Source organism: Sciurus vulgaris, assembly GCF_902686455.1.
Source record: "Sciurus vulgaris genome assembly, chromosome: 7".
In the NCBI taxonomy this organism is placed as follows: Eukaryota; Metazoa; Chordata; class Mammalia; order Rodentia; family Sciuridae; genus Sciurus; species Sciurus vulgaris.
In genome coordinates, this window is record NC_136467.1 from 88,763,787 (window position 1) to 88,783,652 (window position 19,866).

At 36.8% G+C, this 19,866-nt stretch overlaps 1 protein-coding gene across 1 annotated transcript; it reads right to left on the reverse strand.

The window, feature by feature from the left end:
* Positions 1–384: 384 nt before the first annotated feature.
* On the reverse strand, positions 385–19,168 carry DDX43 (DEAD-box helicase 43). The gene is made up of 16 exons (XM_079146611.1): positions 18,603–19,168; positions 16,440–16,495; positions 13,566–13,692; positions 12,308–12,436; positions 10,880–10,961; positions 10,272–10,428; positions 9,938–10,056; positions 8,885–8,995; positions 8,040–8,181; positions 7,360–7,460; positions 5,953–6,040; positions 4,113–4,240; positions 3,823–3,932; positions 3,018–3,156; positions 1,509–1,596; positions 385–964 (listed from the first exon to the last, which is right to left on the reverse strand). Exons 1-16 carry the CDS (start codon positions 18,850–18,852, stop codon positions 851–853), a joined length of 1,941 nt encoding a protein of 646 aa, XP_079002737.1. The 5' UTR covers positions 18,853–19,168; the 3' UTR covers positions 385–850.
* Positions 19,169–19,866: the final 698 nt, after the last annotated feature.

Consider the following 19,866-nt stretch of genomic DNA (forward strand, 5'->3'; position numbering starts at 1 on the left):
CAACAACTGGAGAGCACACAGGACACTGCACAGTATTTGATGTACCATTGCTTATTCATCTATCCCCTAGTTGGCATGTTAGATTTTGCTACTACAAATATCGTTGTTATACATTTTAAACTCACAAATGCCCCCCCCCCCCACACACACACACTAACAGAATACATTCCTATTAGAATTATGAGATTCAAAGGTATACGTGGGCTGGGGTTGTAGCCCAGTGGTAGAGTGCTTGTCTAGCATGGGTGAGGCCCTGGGTTTGATCCTCAGCACCACATAAAAAAGATACCACATAAAGTTTAAATTAAATAAAGGTATATTTATACTTGATAACGCTGTTTCTCAAAGGTGGTTCTGCCTCCAAATCCTTCACACTCAGTGATATTTCTGAACAACCACAGTTTATTGTCAAATCCAAATTAGTATGTATGCAGGTAAATATGTCTATATTTAAATAAAATGTTGAATCTAGGGCCTTGAAAATGCCAAACAAGCATTCTACCACTGTGCTACATCCTCAGTCCTTTTTATTTTATTGACAGGTTTTGCTGTTTTCCAGGCTGGTCTAGAACTTTTGATCTTCCGGCCTTTGCCTAAGGAATAGCTGGGATAAGAGGCCCAAATCTAGGTGGACTCCAACTCTACTACATTTAATAAAGTACTAGAGATTCATTAACTAGACTTTTGTTTATAGGTGAAAGAATAACACCTAATAATTCAAAGCTCTTGGAGATAATGCTGATTTTAATAAATATACTAACAGTCTAGTTTTAAAAGGCAGGAATTTGAAAGTCTATGTTACATAAATTTTACCTCTGGTAGGTTAGTACCATTTTTCAACATTTATTAATTAATAAAACTTCTGGGGCTTTCCTTGAGGTCTTCCCATTTTTTTCTCCATTTCTCTTTTCAGTTTATTTGCCTTGTATCTCTCAGCCATTAGGACAAGTTCCTCTGGAATACTCTGAAATTATTAAAAGTGTGATTAGGATTCAGAGTTGTATCCTACAATATACTAACATGCCTCCAAGTCATTTCAGTGAATCTACAAATAACATCTTTGCCAAAAAGAAATGTGTTTGCCTATTAAGCCTTAAGCCCATTTTCAGTCTATTAAACTAGTCAGATTTAAAATATACCCATCATTATGCTCCTCCCCTGCTGGAATAACCCTTCACCTTCTTCCCAGTGCCCTTAATATTCCTTTTTTGGGGTATCATTTTCTACACATTGCCTCACCTCTGCTCCTGAATGTTTCCACTGCAGGAACACCTACCCCATCTTCTACAACTTCCATTCTGCCCGGTGGTTTCCTCAGCAGGGTTTTCATTGCTCACTGACAATTTATTTCCCATAGCTCCTATTCTTTGTCATGTTATGAGCCCTCATAACATTTTAGAAACTTGTTTTTATCTGTTTTTCCTGATAAGCTGTGTGATCCGATCCAACACTTGGCATAATGACTGAAACACTAATGTGTAGATGTCTAATGAGTTGCATATTCTCACCTGATTTGCTCTTTCCAGAATATTAATCAATTCAGTGGCAACCCTCCAATCATTTCTAGTGATAAGAGTAATTGACATGCCGGTCCTCCTTAAATGTGAAGAGGAAAAAACTTCATGTAATTTCTTTTCTAATATGTACTGATTTAGTTAATACAGAAAATGTAAAAATAGATTCTACTTTTTTGCACAAAGACCAAATATATATTATTCATTGAGATTTAGGGTTATGCAAATAGCATTTTAGAACCTAAATACAGTCATTTCCTCAGTATTCAAAGGAACTTCTGAGGATACCAAAATCTGAGGATAATAAAGTCCCTTATATAAAATGTCATAGCATTTGCATAACATTTACATTCTTCTATATACTTTATTTTTATTTTTTTTTTGCGTTACTAGGGATCGAACTCAGGGCCTTGTGTTTGCGAGGCAAGCACGCTACCAGCTGAGCTATCTCCCCAGCCCCTTCTATATACTTTAAATCATCCCTAGAATACTTACCTAATATAAATGGCAAAAAGAGCTATTATACTCTATTGTTTAGAGAATATGAAAAAATATATATTCAGTAGTCAATTCTTTGAAATATTTTAGATATTACTGAATACAATATAAATGCTATACATATAGCAGGGAACATTGCTCTGTGGTAGAGCATCTGGCTAATATGTCTAGGGCCCTGGATTGAATCCCTAGTACTGAAAAAAAAAATTAAAACTACAATATGTTATTTTCTAATTTTAAGTTTTTAATTTGCTGTTACCCAGGATTGAGCCCAGGGGTGCTCTACCATTGAGCTATATCCCCAGCCCTTTTTGAGCTATGATTTTGCTAGATTTGCCCAGGATGGATTCAAACTTGCTGTCCTCCTCTCTCAGCCTCTGGAGTCACTGAGATTACAAGTGTGTGCCAATTGTGCCTGGCTTAATCCATACTACAGTAGGCTTACTTCGTTGTTTAGAGAATGACAAGAAATGACTGTAATCTATAGTTTAAATTGCACAAGAGGGTATGATGGTAGGGAAGAAATGATTCTCTCTTAGCCTTACCAATTTGAACCCTTTTTTCAGGGGACTGAGATGGAATCCAGAGGCACTTTATTGAGCTGTATCCCCAGTCCTTATTATTGTAATATTTGAGATATGGTTGCTTAGTGCCTTGCTGGCTTTGAACTTGCCATCCTCCTGCCTCAGCCTCCTGAGTTGCTGGGACTATAAGTGTGCTCCACCACACCTGATTCAATTTGAGCAATTTGTAAATGAAGTAATCACTTGTTATAGCTCAGTATTGTGACATTGTAGATATAAAAACTAAGTATCAGAAATAATTACATGAAGCTAGTCATGGCAGGGTATAGTAGAATTTGGCCAAATGAACAAAGGAGCCAAGCAGGTTCTAAGGAGGATCAGAATTTATAAGGAAGAGAAATTTTCTGGGCAGGAATAGTCTGTGAGGGAAGTGATGAGAATCCAGAATTGACCTCTTCAAGGGTAGATTATGCTTACTTACCCTGCTCTTCCGGTTCTGCCTACTCTGTGTACATATTCTTCAATATTCCGTGGAAAATCATAATTATATACATGTGTGATATCGTGGACATCAAGACCTCGAGATGCAAGATCAGTAGCAATCAGTATTCTCACTTTACCTAAAGTGTGAAAGCCAAATAAATATTAAATCATTCTGAAATAAACCAATCCAAAACAAATGAAAAGTGCATGTTCCTTTATTGTTCTTGGCACTGGGGAACAAACCCAGATATTGAGCTATATCTTAGCCCTTTACATTTTATTTTGAGACAGTGTCTTGCTAGGTTGCCCAAGCTGACCTTCAGTTGGGATCATTATGTCTGTCTTCCGAATAGCTGGGATTATAGGCATGGGCCACTAGACCCAGCCCTCCCATTATTATTTAATCAGGTGAACTATTATTACTTTCATTAAAAAGCTTATTGAAAATGGTAGAATTTTTTGACTGATGGCAAATTACAACACAATAGATAAAATACTTGAGCAAGTGGTCGCTGAACCAACTAGCCAATGTCAAAAAGATATATACCTTTAGATAAACTGTGACAGCTCCTTCCGCAAAGTAACACCTGGGTATACAGGTTTTAAATATCAGCATTTTGGAACTTGGCTACTTAGTTTTTATAAGCATATTAATATTTAGAGCTCTAGTAAGTATATTTTGGAGTAATGCACACTGAAGGCATATTAACTTGGAAATGTGTTCCATGAAAAATGTCATTCAACCAAGCCCAGGTATGAACTTATTTTAAACTGTAACAGAAAACAGTTATATATATATGTACCTGTTTTAAAGTTCTCTAATGCTTTCTCCCGATCACTCTGTTCTCTGTTGCCATGCAAAGACTCTACTGATATGTGTCTGAGAATTAGGTCACTTGATAAATGATCAGCGCTGAAAGAAAAGGTAAGACAGAGATGCTTATTCTTATGACACCATCAACTCACTAGCTTTTCTTCTATTAGCAAAAAGTTGAATAACATTATAAAGGACAAGTTGCCCCCATTTGAAATTAATATAATCCTAAGCAAATCAGTTTGGTTGATTTTAATGCAAGCATGAGAAAATACTTACACTGCTTTCCTGCTGACAAAGACAATGACTTTATCTTTAGGTGACATACTCTCCAGAAAAGTTTGAATATGAGTTCGTTTCTCTTCCTCTGTTGTGATGATTATATTTTGCTTCACTGTATTTACAGCCTGAAAGATTCAAAGATCATGGTATATAAGAATAAAGGAGACACCATGTAGTTCAAAATGCAATTTTGGTTAACTGCCAACAAAAAGCAAAGATCTTAGTAAAATTATTTATTTCCATTAAGCTCACCCTTTCACTTATTTATTCACACTAAGAACACTTGAATACTTGGCAGAGTATGCTGAACACAATGATTACCACTATAGGAAAATAACTAAGCTAATGTCAAGCTTTTGAAAAGCATCCTCCTGAATTCTGGGTATCACTTAAAATGAAGGGTGGTCACACTACAAGAGGACTCTGAATTCAGTGAGTATTTTGATATTTTGACCCATTTAATAAAATATTTGGAAATACCACTGTCACCCTTCTTTAACCCATAAAATATTTATTTACATAGATAAGACTTTACTAAGCATTTAATGAAGGAGGAAAAATCCAGCATTTATAAGGCCTTTCCTGAATTGTTAGTGGTTTTATAAAAGTATTTAATGATCTTCTGCAAATTCCTAAAGATATATGGGGCTAGGAGACCCTGCTTTCCTTTTTTTGGAGTGCCTTGCACAGTATGGCAATTGTTCTACCACTGGGCTACCTCTCCTGCCTAAGCAATGATCTATTAATTAATGATTAAGTAATGAACCAACAGAAAACTTTTTACCACATTTTTTACTGGCACATTGTTATAGCACAATGATAGGATTTATTTTACATCGTTTTTCTCCCCTTGGTCCTTTTCCTGTATTCTATTGGTCCTTTTTATTTATTTTATTTTATTTTTGAGATTACCACTACCTCTCCTTTCCTTCTGGGTCTTTTATTCTTATAAATAAATTTTAGGACTGTTATTTCTAATGCTCTTAAAAAAAACTGTCAATTGTATTTTGATGAGAATTGTGTTCAATCTGTAGATTGCTTTTTTAACAATATTAACTGTGCCTATCCATGAACATATTCATTTTTCCAAAGGCAGAAACAGGTTTATTTAGGAAAGTCAAGGCACATTTAGAAAGAACGTGGGCTATCTTGAGAGTAAGTCAGTCTTTATCTTCTAATGTCTTTGGTTTATCTTCAGAATTCTATAGTCTTTCAACTCCATGGTTAGATTTATTCCTAGGTTTTTAGACTATTACAAATGGGATTGTTTTCCTGATTTCTTTCTCAGTAGATTCATTATTGGAACATAGAAAAGCTACTAATTTTGCTATGTTGATTTTGTATTCTGCTGCTTTGCTGAATTTTCAAAGCTTTTTAGTGGGGGTTGGGCTAACAATGTTTGAAGTCAATGATCAATTTTCACTTCATAAGAGAACACTAGACTTCCATATATACACATATGTAGACTTGTGTTTAGATCCTGACATACAAGTAAATATGAACAGCGACTTGATAGTTGATAATATTTAGGGATTATTACAATTTTAAATGTCATAATGGTACTAGTTATTAAAATGAATCTTATTACACATATACACTGAAGAATATGGATATAGAGATAAAAATTTATGTGACTGTGATCAACTCTGAAATTGAGTAGGCAGAGCAGATATGCCAAAATTGGCTGGTTTTTTTTTTTGCTTTTGTTTTGGAATTTTTGCTGCTGGGGATTGAACCCAGCGCCTTGTTTATTACCACTAAACATTTAGCTATGTGTTTTAAATGTCATGAAAAAATCTTAATAAACAAGCAATAGTATTAATAAAAATAAGCTTACAACTAGATCCAAAGTACCAACATAGACAATCATTGGTTCTTTCAAATAAGACTGTGCAAGTCGACGGACAGCATAAGGCCAAGTAGCACTGAAAATAAAGATACACCAATATTAAAAATTTAATATAAATACATATTAAATTTATAATTTCTTAAGTTTACTATCAGTCAAGTTTCTGGTGAAAGCTAAGTTTACTATTTCCTATCTTTTCAATAAGGCAGATGTTACAGAACTTTAAGAATTACTGAGCTAAAGGTAATAAAAGCTACTAGAAACATTTATATAGGTTCAATTAAAAGTATTTACAAGCTGGCTATGGTGGCACACGTCTATAATCCCAGCAACTTCAGAGACTGAGGCAGGAGGATCTCAAGTTCAAAGCTAGCCTCAGCAAGTTAGCTAGGTCCTGAGCAACTTAGTGAGATTCTGTCAAAAAAAAAAAAAAAAAAAAAAAAGTGCAGGGTAAAGTGCCTTCTGGGTTCAATTCCCAGTTTTATAAAAAGTTTATAGCTAGGCATGCTGTTGCATGCCTGTAATGCCAGTTGCTAATGAAGCTGAGGTAGGAGAATCCCAAGTTCAAGGACAGCCTTGTCAACCTAATGAGACCTTAATGAGACAGTAAAAAAGGTGTGGATGTAGCTCTGCATGCATGAAGCCCTGGATTTAATCCTCAGTACCCAAAGAAAGAAAAGAATTTAGTGTTAACCAAATACACACACACACACACAAACTAGTACTTTTCATACAATGTCAGCCTTTTGCTGATATCACATACAAATCTTTTTACTGGGCATGGTGCCATATGCTTGCAATCCCAGCAATTTGGTAGGCTGATAAAGGAAGATCGCAAATTTGAGTCCAGTCTTAGCAACTTTGTGAGACCCTGTGTCTAAATACAAAAAGGGCTGGGGATATGGTTCATTGGTTAAGGGTCAATGGTTTCAACAACCAGTAAAAAAACAAAAACAAAAAAATAAACATACATCATTAAGTGCAGCAAAGAATATATAAAATTTAAATGTTTCTTCAACCATATATAAAATGAAAGTGGTAAATCTTTTCAGTTTTATACTATCCTTAATGCAAATGACGACAAAGTATATAGAATAAGAAGAAATTGTTACATAAGTGTAGAGTATCTAAGAACAGGTGATTCCTTATTCAATGTAGGGCCTTCCAAGAGAAACAAATGTATACAAAGTCCCATCTGTAATTTAGGAATAGTTAAGAATAAAGCAGTCATCTTTATGCTTATGCTGAGTTGCTTAACTTAGTGAGAACATAGTATTCTCTTTCACCTAAAGATCTCAAAATACTTTCTAGTGATGGCTCTAAAATATTCTGGAGAACCAATGAGAGTGAGATGCTAATCCACTGACTTATTTTACACAAATTAGGCATACCTACCTTGTCATAATAGTCTGTCTGTCAGGGCGTACATCTAACAAAATTTTCATTATCTGGGGTTCAAATCCCATGTCCAACATCTTGTCAGCTTCATCTAAAACCTGAATCCACAATTAAAATTGTACTTGATTAGATGAAATTTAGCCAATATGTATATTTTCTTTACAAATATAATAACCATTTTGCTGGGCATGGTGGCTCATGCCTATATTCCCAGCAACTTGGGAGGCTGAGGCAGCACTGTACCTTCCATGCCAGTGCAGCAATTTGGCCTGATAATCAGTAACTAAGACCCCATCTCATTAAAAAAAAAGTACTGGGGATTTAGCTCAGTTGTAAAGCACCCTGGATTCAATCCCTAGCACCAAAAATAGAAACCCAAGAATTCCTCATATCCCTAGAGATCAAAATAATTAAGCCACTGGAAGTCATAAGAACACTGATTTGTTTCTGTTGGCTTTCCAATATCTTCTTCTAAATATATTTAATGACAATAAATACCTAAATATCCAAGTAGATTTTAATAATTCCTTTTTAATTAACTACATTTTACAATTCTTTTAACATACTAAAAATAATTTACAATATTCCTAGGACCTAAAACCATTATATTATTAACCATTCTAAAATTTTAAGAAGCAGTTTTTTCCTCCCAACATTCCCAACTTCTACATGATTACCAAGTATGTTACACTTCTCAAGTTCACAAAGTTATTCATTTGAAGATCATTCAGTCTTCCAGGAGTTGCAATAATGATGTCTACACCTTTGGAAACATCTTGTATTTGTCCATCTCTATCTCCACCACCATATACACAAACACTTTAAAAAAATCCAGAGGTTCATGTTTAGACAAACAGTATCGCATAACTGAAAATCTCATTAAACCTATGCATTCTAGGTATACAATAAGATGAAATTAATACCAAATACCTTTCTAAGAACAATCCAAACCACCAGTTCACAGTGATGCAAATTAAAGAACCGTGTAACATGACTTAACCATATTACACAGCTATGGTTGATTGGATCAGTAGTGAATAAAGGCCTAACCCATGTTAAGCTCTACAGCTCCTAAATATATGAGAAGCAAGAGGATGTATAAATTTACAAATCTCTAATGTATGAATCCTTAATCCTGATTACACAGGAGGCTGAGGAAGGAGGATCGTCAGTTCCAGACCAGAGCCTGCAACTTAGTAAGACCCTATCTTAAAATAAAGGGCTTGTAATTTAGCTAAGGGGTAAGGCACCCTGTGTTCAACATCTAGTATAGAATAAATATATAAATGAATGTATAAATATTTGAAGAAAGATGTTTGCTCTGATATAAATATCATAAAACGTATTTATGTATTGAAGTATCACAATGGTACCCCATTAATATACAATTTATGGTCTGGGGAAATAGCTCAGTGGTGAACACTTCCTTAGCATATGCAAAACCCTGAGCTAGGTCCCCAGTATTACAAATAGATAAATATTTTCTTATACTGGCACAGAGTTGGCCAAAGAAATTACTTACCTTCGAAGACCTTTATATGAATATTTAGAACATTCAGCTTCAACTTGAAGTGCTAATTCCCGAGTTGGTGTAAGGACTAACATGCCAGGTCCATTCCTTTTCTCTCTAGCTCTTTGGAAAGAAAAAGATTGCGTATCTCACATGTACGGTACACTTAGTACAAAAATTTACAACAATGAGTGTTAAAGACATATGCAGAGACACATTTGTACCTTTTAAGATATGATTATAATATCTTTCAGTATGCTTTGACACACTTTTCTTCACATAACAAATAAAATAAGCTAATGGTAAGTTTGTGTAAATTATTTGATTTCGAAAGCAATAGTTACCATAAATTACAGAAATACAGGAAATCATACACATAAAAACTCAATGCTCCAAATAAAGTAGTTAAATTCTGATAGGGTTTTGTCATGGCTTAAATGAGGAATGATCAATATACCAGTCTTGCCTCGTCTCTGTACAAAATGAATTCATGTTTAAGGGGTCTTGTACTATGAGGGTGGAATGGCTCACTAACTGTACCAATGGCAGAGGCCATATGAACTCATGGGAACCATGTGGCAGCCATTTGCAAGCTTCCAGTACAACTGCTGTGAAGGCACATTCTCTTGTCAGTGCAGATCATAACAGGGAATGGTACTGTATGCATTTTAAGATCTGGCCTAGAATATTTTGTTCTTCCCTACCTACAAAACAGAAATAACAAGAGAATAAACCCAATGTTCCAAATATCCACTTTTTCATTTAACATGGTCTCCTCATTAACATTTTTATTTAAAATATGAAACATTTTCTCACTGAAGAGAGAACTGTATAACATGATAATTTAAATAATTTGAGTTCAGTGTTTCTCTATTAAGGCTTTTTGTAGACATTATCTATTGCTTCCTAAAAATATTTTGTCAATTTATACTTTCATCAGCACTGTATAGGCATGTACTTGCCAGAGACAAGGCATTCCTTTTTGATTGATGTAATAAAGGAATCTAACATTTTTGGTGTCCTGCTTTGAAACCATAAAGAGAATACAGCCAAAGGATTTCTTACACTGGTTGAGAGTCTAGATGAATAAATCCAGGCATTAAATAGGATAGCGTCTTCCCTGTTCCAGTTTGAGCTACTCCAATAAGATCTATTCCTTGTAGAACTATTGGCCATGCTTGTGACTGAAAAAGAATGATAAACTGTAAAAAACGCATCTCTTCTCATTACATCTTTCCCCAGCTCCATACTTCATTTAACAATTTTGAATGCAAGGCCTTGGTGGGAGTGATAGAACTAGGGGAGAGTTCAGAAGAGACAATTGCTCTATGGTGATTTAATACCAGATACTGCTTGGGAGGAAACATTCAGTAAAACACTAGAATTATGGAAAGCATACCTGAATTGGTGTTGGTTGCTGGAAACCTGCCCTTTTAATGTTTTCCATAACTTCAGGGTAAGATTGAAAGGCATCTTCAAATTTACAGGTAGGATTGGGGATAGGACGCTTTTCACCATCTTTCAAGTCATCACATGTTATATTAAAATTTTCCTTCCTTTACAGGAAAAAAATAAAAAATGGAGGATTAGGAGCTTAGGTCACTTTACTCCCCAAGAAATAAATTTCTAAAAACAGTTTATCACTTAGAAATTCAACTATGAATGATTAAAATCAGAGTACTAGAAAATTTAGAGTGAAACACTGTTAGCAGGATTATTATATTCAGTTTCTCAGCTTAGTAGTCACATTTAAGTGCTAATAGCTATATATTTCTATTCCAGACACAAATTAAAAACCATTTTCCATCATAGTGTATTTTATTGGATACCAAAATTCTAAAATACATAGGATTCATCTGAATAAACATGGAAAGTTCTCATTTTTATTTGAATAAATATGGAAAGCCAGCATAGTCTTCAGATGCAGTCATTTCAATCTTTGCCTAAAGAGTCAATGCTAATAACAATCATGCAAAGGCACACTTAAGTTAAAAATAAACTACACACCTCCAGATATTTACTTGTACCTCCGACATAGAACTTGTTGTTGGAGATTCAACATAAAAGTTTTTCTTGATTGGAGGTAAATCTGGGATAAAGATGAAAATCCAAACTTTGGTAATATGAATTTACATTTCATGAACATTTATTCAAAGCCACAGAAACAAACTAAAATACCTACTGAGTTCAACATGCATAGAGATAATTTAGATGGTTCTATAGTTTATCACCAAGAGTTATGCCAGTCTAGGATATTTCCTTTAGCTTTGTAATTTTTCACCCAGGAAAGAGATCTTTAATATTGAAGTTTCAAATAAAGTAAGGCATGCTTAAGATAGAAAAACACAATTTATGAAGTTTCCTCTCAAACATAAACTTAACAGTTTATATCATTACTTTTTAGGAATTAAATTTTCATTATTATTCTGCTTTATCCAGCAATATCTTATATGCCTATGATACCTCTTCCAAACTTAAATCTTTCCTCTGGCTTCCCATACCAAATCTCCAACAGATCTATTGTTGAGGTAGCTCTGGAAACTTAACGTACAGATGTGCTGACAGTGATGTTAGTCACTTATATAAAAGATGCAGTATTGCTACCTCACTCTAAATGCCCAGATTAGTATCTGCAACATACCCAGATCTAATATACCATGTGTGCAAGTTCATTTAAAATTCAAAAATGGCCAAGTGCATGGCACTCGCCTGTAATCCCAGTGACTCAGGAGGCTGAGGCAGGATCACAAGTTCATTGCCAGCCTCAGCAATTTATAAAAAATAAAAATGGCTGGGGACTTAGCTCAGTAGTAAAGCACCCTTGGGTTCAATCCCCATATAAATAAGTAAATAAATGAATGTTAAAAATGCCTGATGGGGTGGTGCATGCCTGTAATCCCAGTTAACTCAGGAGGCTGAGGCAAGAGGATCACGGTTGGAGGCCAGCCTCGTCGAATTAGTGAGACCTGGGTGGTCTCATTGGTAGAGCACCCATAGGATCAATTCCCAGTACTGAAAGAAAAAAATATCCAACAAAAACCCATCTCAATATGTTATGCTTTTTATGATTTAATGGTTTTCCATTTTTCTCAATATTGTCAGCCAGGCCATTCCAAGATAAATTTTTGGTCAACTACCACAACAACTTATGGTTGGCATGTTTAGTCACTTCACATTTAATCCTTGGGCTTGATTTTCTTCCCTTTTTCTTAACCTTTTTATAGTGAGTTAACTCAAATAAGGTATAAGTGTAATATTTAATTTTCCATTCATAAAATAGGAAACACATATGGAAATAATCATGACCTAGAGCTCAATGACAAATAAGTTTTCTATTTATCATTTGAATTTCATTACTAAAAATATGGCGGATATCTTACAGAGAAGAACTGAAGTAACTAATAGCATGTGTGAATCTTAGGATGTAGCACGGACCTGCCCACTTTTTTTTTTCCCATTTCACAGCGTCCTCTCGAATTTGATCCCAATCTATCAATGGCTGATCTTCTGTAACACTGTCATTTGTGCTTGCATTTCTTCCAGCAGGTTGGAATGCAACAATATCTGTTAAAATATTTATACCAAATTAGTTTTATAATAGTTTGTCTGCACAAAATCCTCAAAGCTATTTTTGATTTTTAAAAATATTTTAGTTGTCAATGGACCTTTATATGCAGTGCTGAGAATTGAACCCAGTGCCTCACACATGCTACCCAAGCACTCTACCACTGAGCCACAACCTCAGTCCCTCAAAGCTATTTTTCTGTTCTGCTTAAGAATCAGAAGTGGGGATATTGATGCACACTTGTAATCGCAGCTACTTGGAACCTGAGACAGGAGAATCAAGTTCAAGACTGGCTTGGGTAACTTAGCAAAACTGTGTCAACATAAACATTTTTTAAAAATGGCTAGGGATATAGCTCAGTGGTAGGCTGCTTGCCTAGCAAGTATGAGACTTTGAGTTTTAATCCCCAGTACCAAAAATAAAACAAAAAATTGAAACAATTCTTGAAATATAAAATTCATTTTTTTTGGTTAACCTAGCATGAGCAAGGAGATCCCAACACCACAAAAAAATAGTGGTGAGAGGGATCATAATATACTACCACGATAATCTAGTCACATGGGTTTTATTATCATTTATTAGCTTATGAAAATTTTATTTACTAGTAAAATAAATGAAAGTCTTGTGTGTACTAAAATACTATATGTTGTATTACCCCATCTTGACAGATAAAATGATGCCTTTTTAGTTGATATTCCAAGAAACACTAAGAAGGGGAAATGTGACCATCAGAACTCAAGTTTATACTCTTTTTACTTTCAACTTCCATCTAGATATGGTTCAATAATGGTTTTTTCTCTAGTTTTTGGATTTTAAATATTTCAAATGATTAAGCATTTTTCCAAGTCATCCTAGATCTAGGGAAAAGAAGAGTCAGAAGCCCACGATTAATCCTCACCATTATTATTGTTTTAAGTGTATGAAGGGTTATTTTCAATTGCCTGTAGGTGAAAGAAAGTTAAACTGAACTACAGACTTGACGATTTAATTTGAGGAAAGAAAGTAATCTGGTCTTCTATATAAAAAAATATGACTGAAAATCAAAACCTATGTCTCAAAACCTATGTCTCAAATATAATGGCTTATAACAAATACATTTTTAAGTTTTTAAAGGGAAAATTTACTTACCAACTCTGCGTTCTGGATTGTAATTTTCTTGTTTTTTAACAAAATTTTCTATCATTGCCTTTGCTTTTATTTGCATTGCTTTGTTGCCAAAAATTTTGACTTCTGCCTCAGGATTTCCTTTTATTATCTGGTTATAAGAGGAAGAATAGGTAAGAATGAAGTCCCCTCACACCTATCCCAGTCACTCAACCTCAAATAATATAATAGTATATAGTATTACTATAGATGAATATCTAAATTTCTCACGTGAAGAGAAGGCTTGTTATATCCACTCTGGGATTTAACTCATGATTGGATGGGGAGTATCAGGACAATCTATAGATTAAAAAACTTACAGCTAGAAAAATTAATTCAGGTTGGGTGTGGAGGTACCCTACTTCTAGGAACTCAGGAGGCTGAGTAAGGAGGATTTCAAGTTCAAGGCAGCCTGGGCAACTTAGTTAGACCCTCTTTCTTCTTTTTTTAATACATATTTTTTTGAGAATTTTTATACCTTTATTTTTATGTGATGCTGAGGATTGAACCCAGTGCCTCATGTGTGCTAGGAAAGCGCTCCACCACTGAGCTACAGCCTCAGCCCATAGACCCTATTTCAATATTAAAAAATAGAAAGGTCTGTGGATATAGCTCAGTGGTAGAGGGTCACTGGGTTCCATCCCCAGTATAGCCAAAAATAAACAATTCAGCAAGTGTTAGAGGGAAAATTAGAACATTAATCTCACAGGTGATAATACTTTGAAGTCTGAATTCTCTCATCTATGATGGGACTATTTTGGTAGGCTTATTGTACAGAATTGTAGGGCTGAAGTGGATTAAACTGTTATGTGGATAAACGTTTACATTCTTTATTATTTTATTGGTCCTGGATTTTGAACCCAGGGGCTCTCCACCGCTAAGCTACACCCCCAGCCCTTTTTTCTTATTTTGTGACAGGGTCTAAGTTGCCCAGGTTGTCTTCAATCTTGTGAACCTCCTGTCTCAGCCTCCTGAGTTGTTGGGATTATAGGCATATGCCACTGGTCCCAGCTAGATAAGAACTTTTGAACTGCCAGGTTACTTATATAAAATCTTAACTCCATGCATTACATGTATAGACATGTATACTGTTATGGAGGTAATTTCTTTTTCTTTCTTTTTATTTTGGTACCAGTGATTGAACCCAGGGGCACCTCACCACTGAGCCACATCCCCAGCCCTTTTTTGTCTTTATTTTGAGACAGGGTTTGACCAAGTTGCTTAGGGTCTCACTAAGTTGCTGAGTCACAAGTTGGCCTGAACTTGTTTTCACCCTGCCTCAGCTTCCTGAACTGATGGGATCATAGGTGTGTGCCACAGTGCCTGGCTGGAGGTAACTTCAACAAGGGTGATGTTATGACGTTGAGGATGGAATTTTTAACACCTTTAAACATGCCCAACAACAGATAACTTCACTGAAAAATTATCTAGAAACTACTGTACACTAAATGCTGCCTTAGGCTGGTGAATCAATGCTCATCATCTGCAGAGTTTACAGAAACAACTTTGTGTAAGTCCTGAAATGAGGCAGTCATAAGATGTTGACATAGAAAAGGGACACCTACATAGAATGGTGAGCAGGGGAGCAGGAAGCCTGAGACCTCCCTGATGCAATAACTAAGCTTACCTGAATGAGTAAGAGTGACTTATAAGATGACACCAATATAGGAGAGTATTTGGAAATGTGTGGTAGTGTTCAGGACAGTAAGGGAGATTAAACATGCTAGGTCATTGGACCATGCTGAGGAGTCTGAACTCAAAGGCTAAGATACCATGATAGATTTTATGCAGGAAAGGAATGTGAACGTAATTTATGTTTTAGACTGTTCAAACTCCACTAGAGAATTGTTACAGGAGGAGGAGAATGGAAGTAGAATGTATAGTTAAGGGAGAATACTAATGATGACATTTCCCCTTGAGAATTATGGTGAACAGACAAGACTGGTGAAGGAGAAGGAAGTACCACAGAAGATAATCAGATTTCTGACTTCGAACTCAGTACATGATACCATCTCTTGCACTAACATTGTGAACACAGGAGCCAGTCAAGGTTTCAGGGGAGGGGCTCAGACAGGTTGTCATTTTGGGCATGATGAGTATCACACAGATAAGTGTAGATCAAATCAAAAGATTTATACCTCTGGCTCATTCTCCCTCTCTTTTTGCTTCCTGGCTGGCAGGTGGTATGCGCTTTGTTCCACCACACCTTCCCCACCAAGAGGTTTTGCCTCACCTCAGGCCAACAGCACTGGGGCCAAGCAACTATTCCTGAAACCTCTGAAACAGGAGTCAAAATAAATATTTCCTCTTAAAAAAAAAAAAAAAAAACCTGTGCCTCTGAAAAATCACAAAACCTATGCACGAACAGACTATGGCACAGGTAAATTCTTAACTATCATTTTGAAGAGCTTTAGCAACTTATGAGAATATGTTAATAACTAAGCAGAAACTAGAGTTAGGTCTTCTCTTAGGAATGAACTATATACACTTTTAGGGTTTAAGAACACAGATGACAACTGGGCATGGTAGTGCACTCCTGTAATCCCTGTGCTCAGGAGGTTGAGGCAGGAGGATGGCAAGTTTGAGGACACCCTCAGCAAATTAGTGATGACCTCAAATTAGTGAAACCCTTAACTCAAAACAAAAAAAAAAAAAAAAAAAAAAAAAAAAAGACCAAAAAGCTGACTAAAATAGCCCTTGTGTTTAGTTGCTTATAGGGCTTTTCTTTTTATATGAAATTAAAGCATATTTTATGTTTAAAAAAAATGAGATGTACCTCTGGTAAAACACCACTGGGTTCAATCCCCAGCATAAACACACACACACACACACACCAAGAAAAAAAAAAAGATGACTTACCTGTATTCTAGTGTTTGTCATATTTTGGATTTCTTTTATTTTTGACCCTCCACGACCTGTTTTTAAAAGTAAAAGAGAGAAGGAATAGGACTATAATAAAAGGGATTATACATACTTTCCTCAAAGAATCTTGTCTAGCTCTTCCCCAAGATCATTTTATTCCACATTTTCCAAGTATTACAAATTTTTGTGGAGGCTTCTTTCTTAGCAGGGGAGTCCAAAAACCCTACTACAACCTATGCAAAAAACTAATGGATCCACACTGGAACAAGTATTCACAACAAAAATTCAGTTTAAAAAAATGGTCAATAGCTGGGCACAGTGGAGCATGCCTGTAATCCCAATGACTAGGGAACCTGAGGCAGGATTGCAAGTTCAAGGCCAGCCTCAGAAATTTAGCAAGGCTCTAACTTAGTGAAACCCTGTCTCAAAATAAAAAGGGCCATGAATGTAGCTTAGTGGTAAAGTCCCTGGGTTCAATCCCCAGCACAGTAAACAGTAAATAAGAAGGCAATGGAGTAGACACTTCCCAAAAGGACTAACAGGAATCTAAGATGTTTGATATCACTGATTAGGTAAATGCAGATAGCAACTGAAACCACAGGATGATATATCGCCTCATACCTGTTAGAATGGTGATTATGAAAAAGAAAAAAATAATAAGACATTGGAAGCCTTGTGCACTAATGGTGGGATTGGTGGGATTGTCCAACCACTATGAAAAACAGTATGGAGTTTAAAAAAAAAAAAAAAAAAGCCAGGTACAGTACTGCATACCTCTAATCCCAATGACTCAGGAGGTGGAGGCAGGAGGATCACAAGCTCGAGGCCAGCCTCAGCAAATTAGTGAGGCCCTCACTAACTTAGTGAGACCCTGTCTCAAAATTTAAAAAATGGACTGGGATGTAGTTCAGTGGTAAAGCACCCAAGTTCAATTCCCAGTTCAAAAAAAATTAAAGGGTCAAGGTATATAGAGAGCTTGCCTACCATAAGTGAGACCCTGGGTTCCATCTCCAGAGATGGAAGAGAGCTGCCTACCATATGAGACCCTGGGTTCCATCCCCAATAGGGGTTTTGGGGAAGTCTGACATCGTACAGCATTCCAACTTCGGAGTATACATCCAAAAGAGCTGAAGCTGGGTGTGTCAAAGGGATTTTTGCACTCCTGTGCTTATAGAAGCACTTTCACAATAGTAAAAGGTGGAAAGAACCCCAAATGCTCAGCAATGGATAAATAGGTAAGCATACAAAATGGAATATCATTCAGCCTTAAAAGGAAAATCCTGTCATGCTACAAAATGGGTAAAGTTTGAGCACATTATGCTAAGTAAAATAAACCAATCACAAAAGACAATTACTTCATAACTACATATTTAAATATTTGACATTACCAAACTCAACCAGAACAGAATGGTGGTTGTCAAGAATGGGAACCTGGGAGAGTTGTACAATGGTCATAGTTTCAGTCATGCAAGCTCTAGAGATCTGGGATGCAACTTTGTCCTAATTGTTAATTCAGAACTGTACATTAAAAAAAAAAAAAAAAATTGGAGCTGGGTTTGTGGATTAGTACTAGGATTTGCTTAGCATTCATGAGGCACTGGATTCCATCCCCAGCTCTACCAAAAGTGAATAATAATTTGTTATGCTTTTATATCAAAGTTAAATGTAATTGGATCTGGAGCTAGGGATGTACTTTAGTGATACAGTGTGTGCTTAGTATTCACCAAGTCCTGGGTTCCATCCCCAGCATACATGCATAAGCGCTCAGATACCCACACAGTGTTAGATACAGAATCAACAAAGTCAGTGCACTGTAGTACAGTGGCCTCACTTTACAGCTACTTGTTAAATGCCGAAAATTGATCCATTTGGGAATAAGCTGTCTGTCCTAAGACCTGATCGTTTAAAGCATCCCTCTTTTTCCAAAAGATAATCTAGTCTTCTGGGAGTTGCTCCCCCCAAAACTTTTCTATAAAATATCAAAACATGCATTAAACTATTCGAGCCCCAGAAAGTTTTAGAAATTATCCCAGAGAGAAATTTGTAGCTCATTATATGGCAGCTGATAGGTGGAAGAGCAAATGAGGAGGGGTACCCTTGCCGGGACCCACCTATATTCCTCCCTACCCTTGCCCGCCACACCCATTCTCTTGCTCTCACCGATCACCGCTCCGACCAAATCGTTTTTGAATCCAAAGCAGAGCGGCGGTTCCCCGCGACCAGCCGCCACAGCCTCAGGGGGGCCAGAGGGGTCTCTCCAGCCGCCACTTCTGCCGCCCCTACTACTTCCCCGACCTCGTCGATTCAGCTCCTCTCCCGCTCTCCTCTCCGGAGCCCGGGGCACAGTCGAGTTTCGCCGGGAAGCAACGACCCAAGGGGAAGCGTTGGCTCCTGCTTCTTGCCGAGACATGGTTCTGCGAAGATTCTGCGCGCCGGACCTATCAGGCTCTGCACCACCCAACAGCGCCGTCGTATAAGTCCTGTGCTAGGGCACTCACGCAGCCGCTACTTAAGGACCCAGCGCGAGGCTCGCCCCGCCCCTGACCCGCCCCGCCCCACCCTTGCTGCCCAGTCATTGGCCGGTGGGCCTTGTGGGCGGAACCCTGCAGTTTTAGCCAATCGGTCTCTCAATCTTGGGAGCGTGCTTTGACCTAGTCGATGGCGTCGATCTTGTGGGTGTTCCTTTTCAGGCGTGGGACTTTTCCCTACCTCCCTCCGTGCGCCTCGCCCTATTAAACACCCACCTTCACTACTCCGCATCTTAGTGCCTTGGAAACGTTTTCAATTGTGCTTCGAAAAGCTAATCACTTCTATAACGTGGCTCAATCCACGCATTAAAAAACTTGAAAGAATTTATAATCCCAGCGACTCAGGGAGGCTGAGGCAAGAGGATCGCAAATTTGAGGCCAGCCTGGGCTATTTAGGGAGACTGTGTCTCAAAATAAAAATTAAAAGGGTGGGTGTGTAGCTTAGTAGGACAGTGTCCCTGGGTTCAATCCCCAGTACCGGAAAAACAAAACAAAACAAAACAAACTTGGATAAAAGGCTGGATGTAGTGGTGTACACCTGTAACTCCAGCGACCATGGAGGCCATAGCAGAAGGATGGCAAATTCAATGCCAGCCTGGGCTATTTAGCAGACTATCAAAAATGAACAAACCAACAAATAACAACTCGGGATGTAGTTCAGTGATAGATCCCTCTGGGTTCAATCCCTAGCAAAACAACAAAACTCTTGAAGCAGAAGGTTAGGATAGTATCCTTGTTATGTAAGCACTGCTTTCATATATTTAAACCTATTTTAAAAAATAATCACTAATAAAAAGAACATTTATGACAAAAAAATTAGTTTTGAAATCTGGCCCTAGTTTTAAAAAATGTATCTGATGACCCACAGTTTTAAAATTATTGGCTCGAAGCCAGGC

What these genes read in the sequence shown, in the direction of transcription:
- DDX43 (XM_079146611.1), bottom strand. Translation starts at nt 18,852, where the DNA reads ATGTCTCGGCAAGAAGCAGGAGCCAACGCTTCCCCTTGGGTCGTTGCT. An exon ending in TTTGGTCGGAGCGGTGATCG is followed by an intron (nt 16,496 to 18,602) that starts GTGAGAGCAAGA and finishes TTTTAAAAACAG; the next exon opens with GTCGTGGAGGGTCAAAAATA. An exon ending in GGAAAAAAAAAAGTGGGCAG is followed by an intron (nt 10,962 to 12,307) that starts GTCCGTGCTACA and finishes TCTTTATCCCAG; the next exon opens with ATTTACCTCCAATCAAGAAA.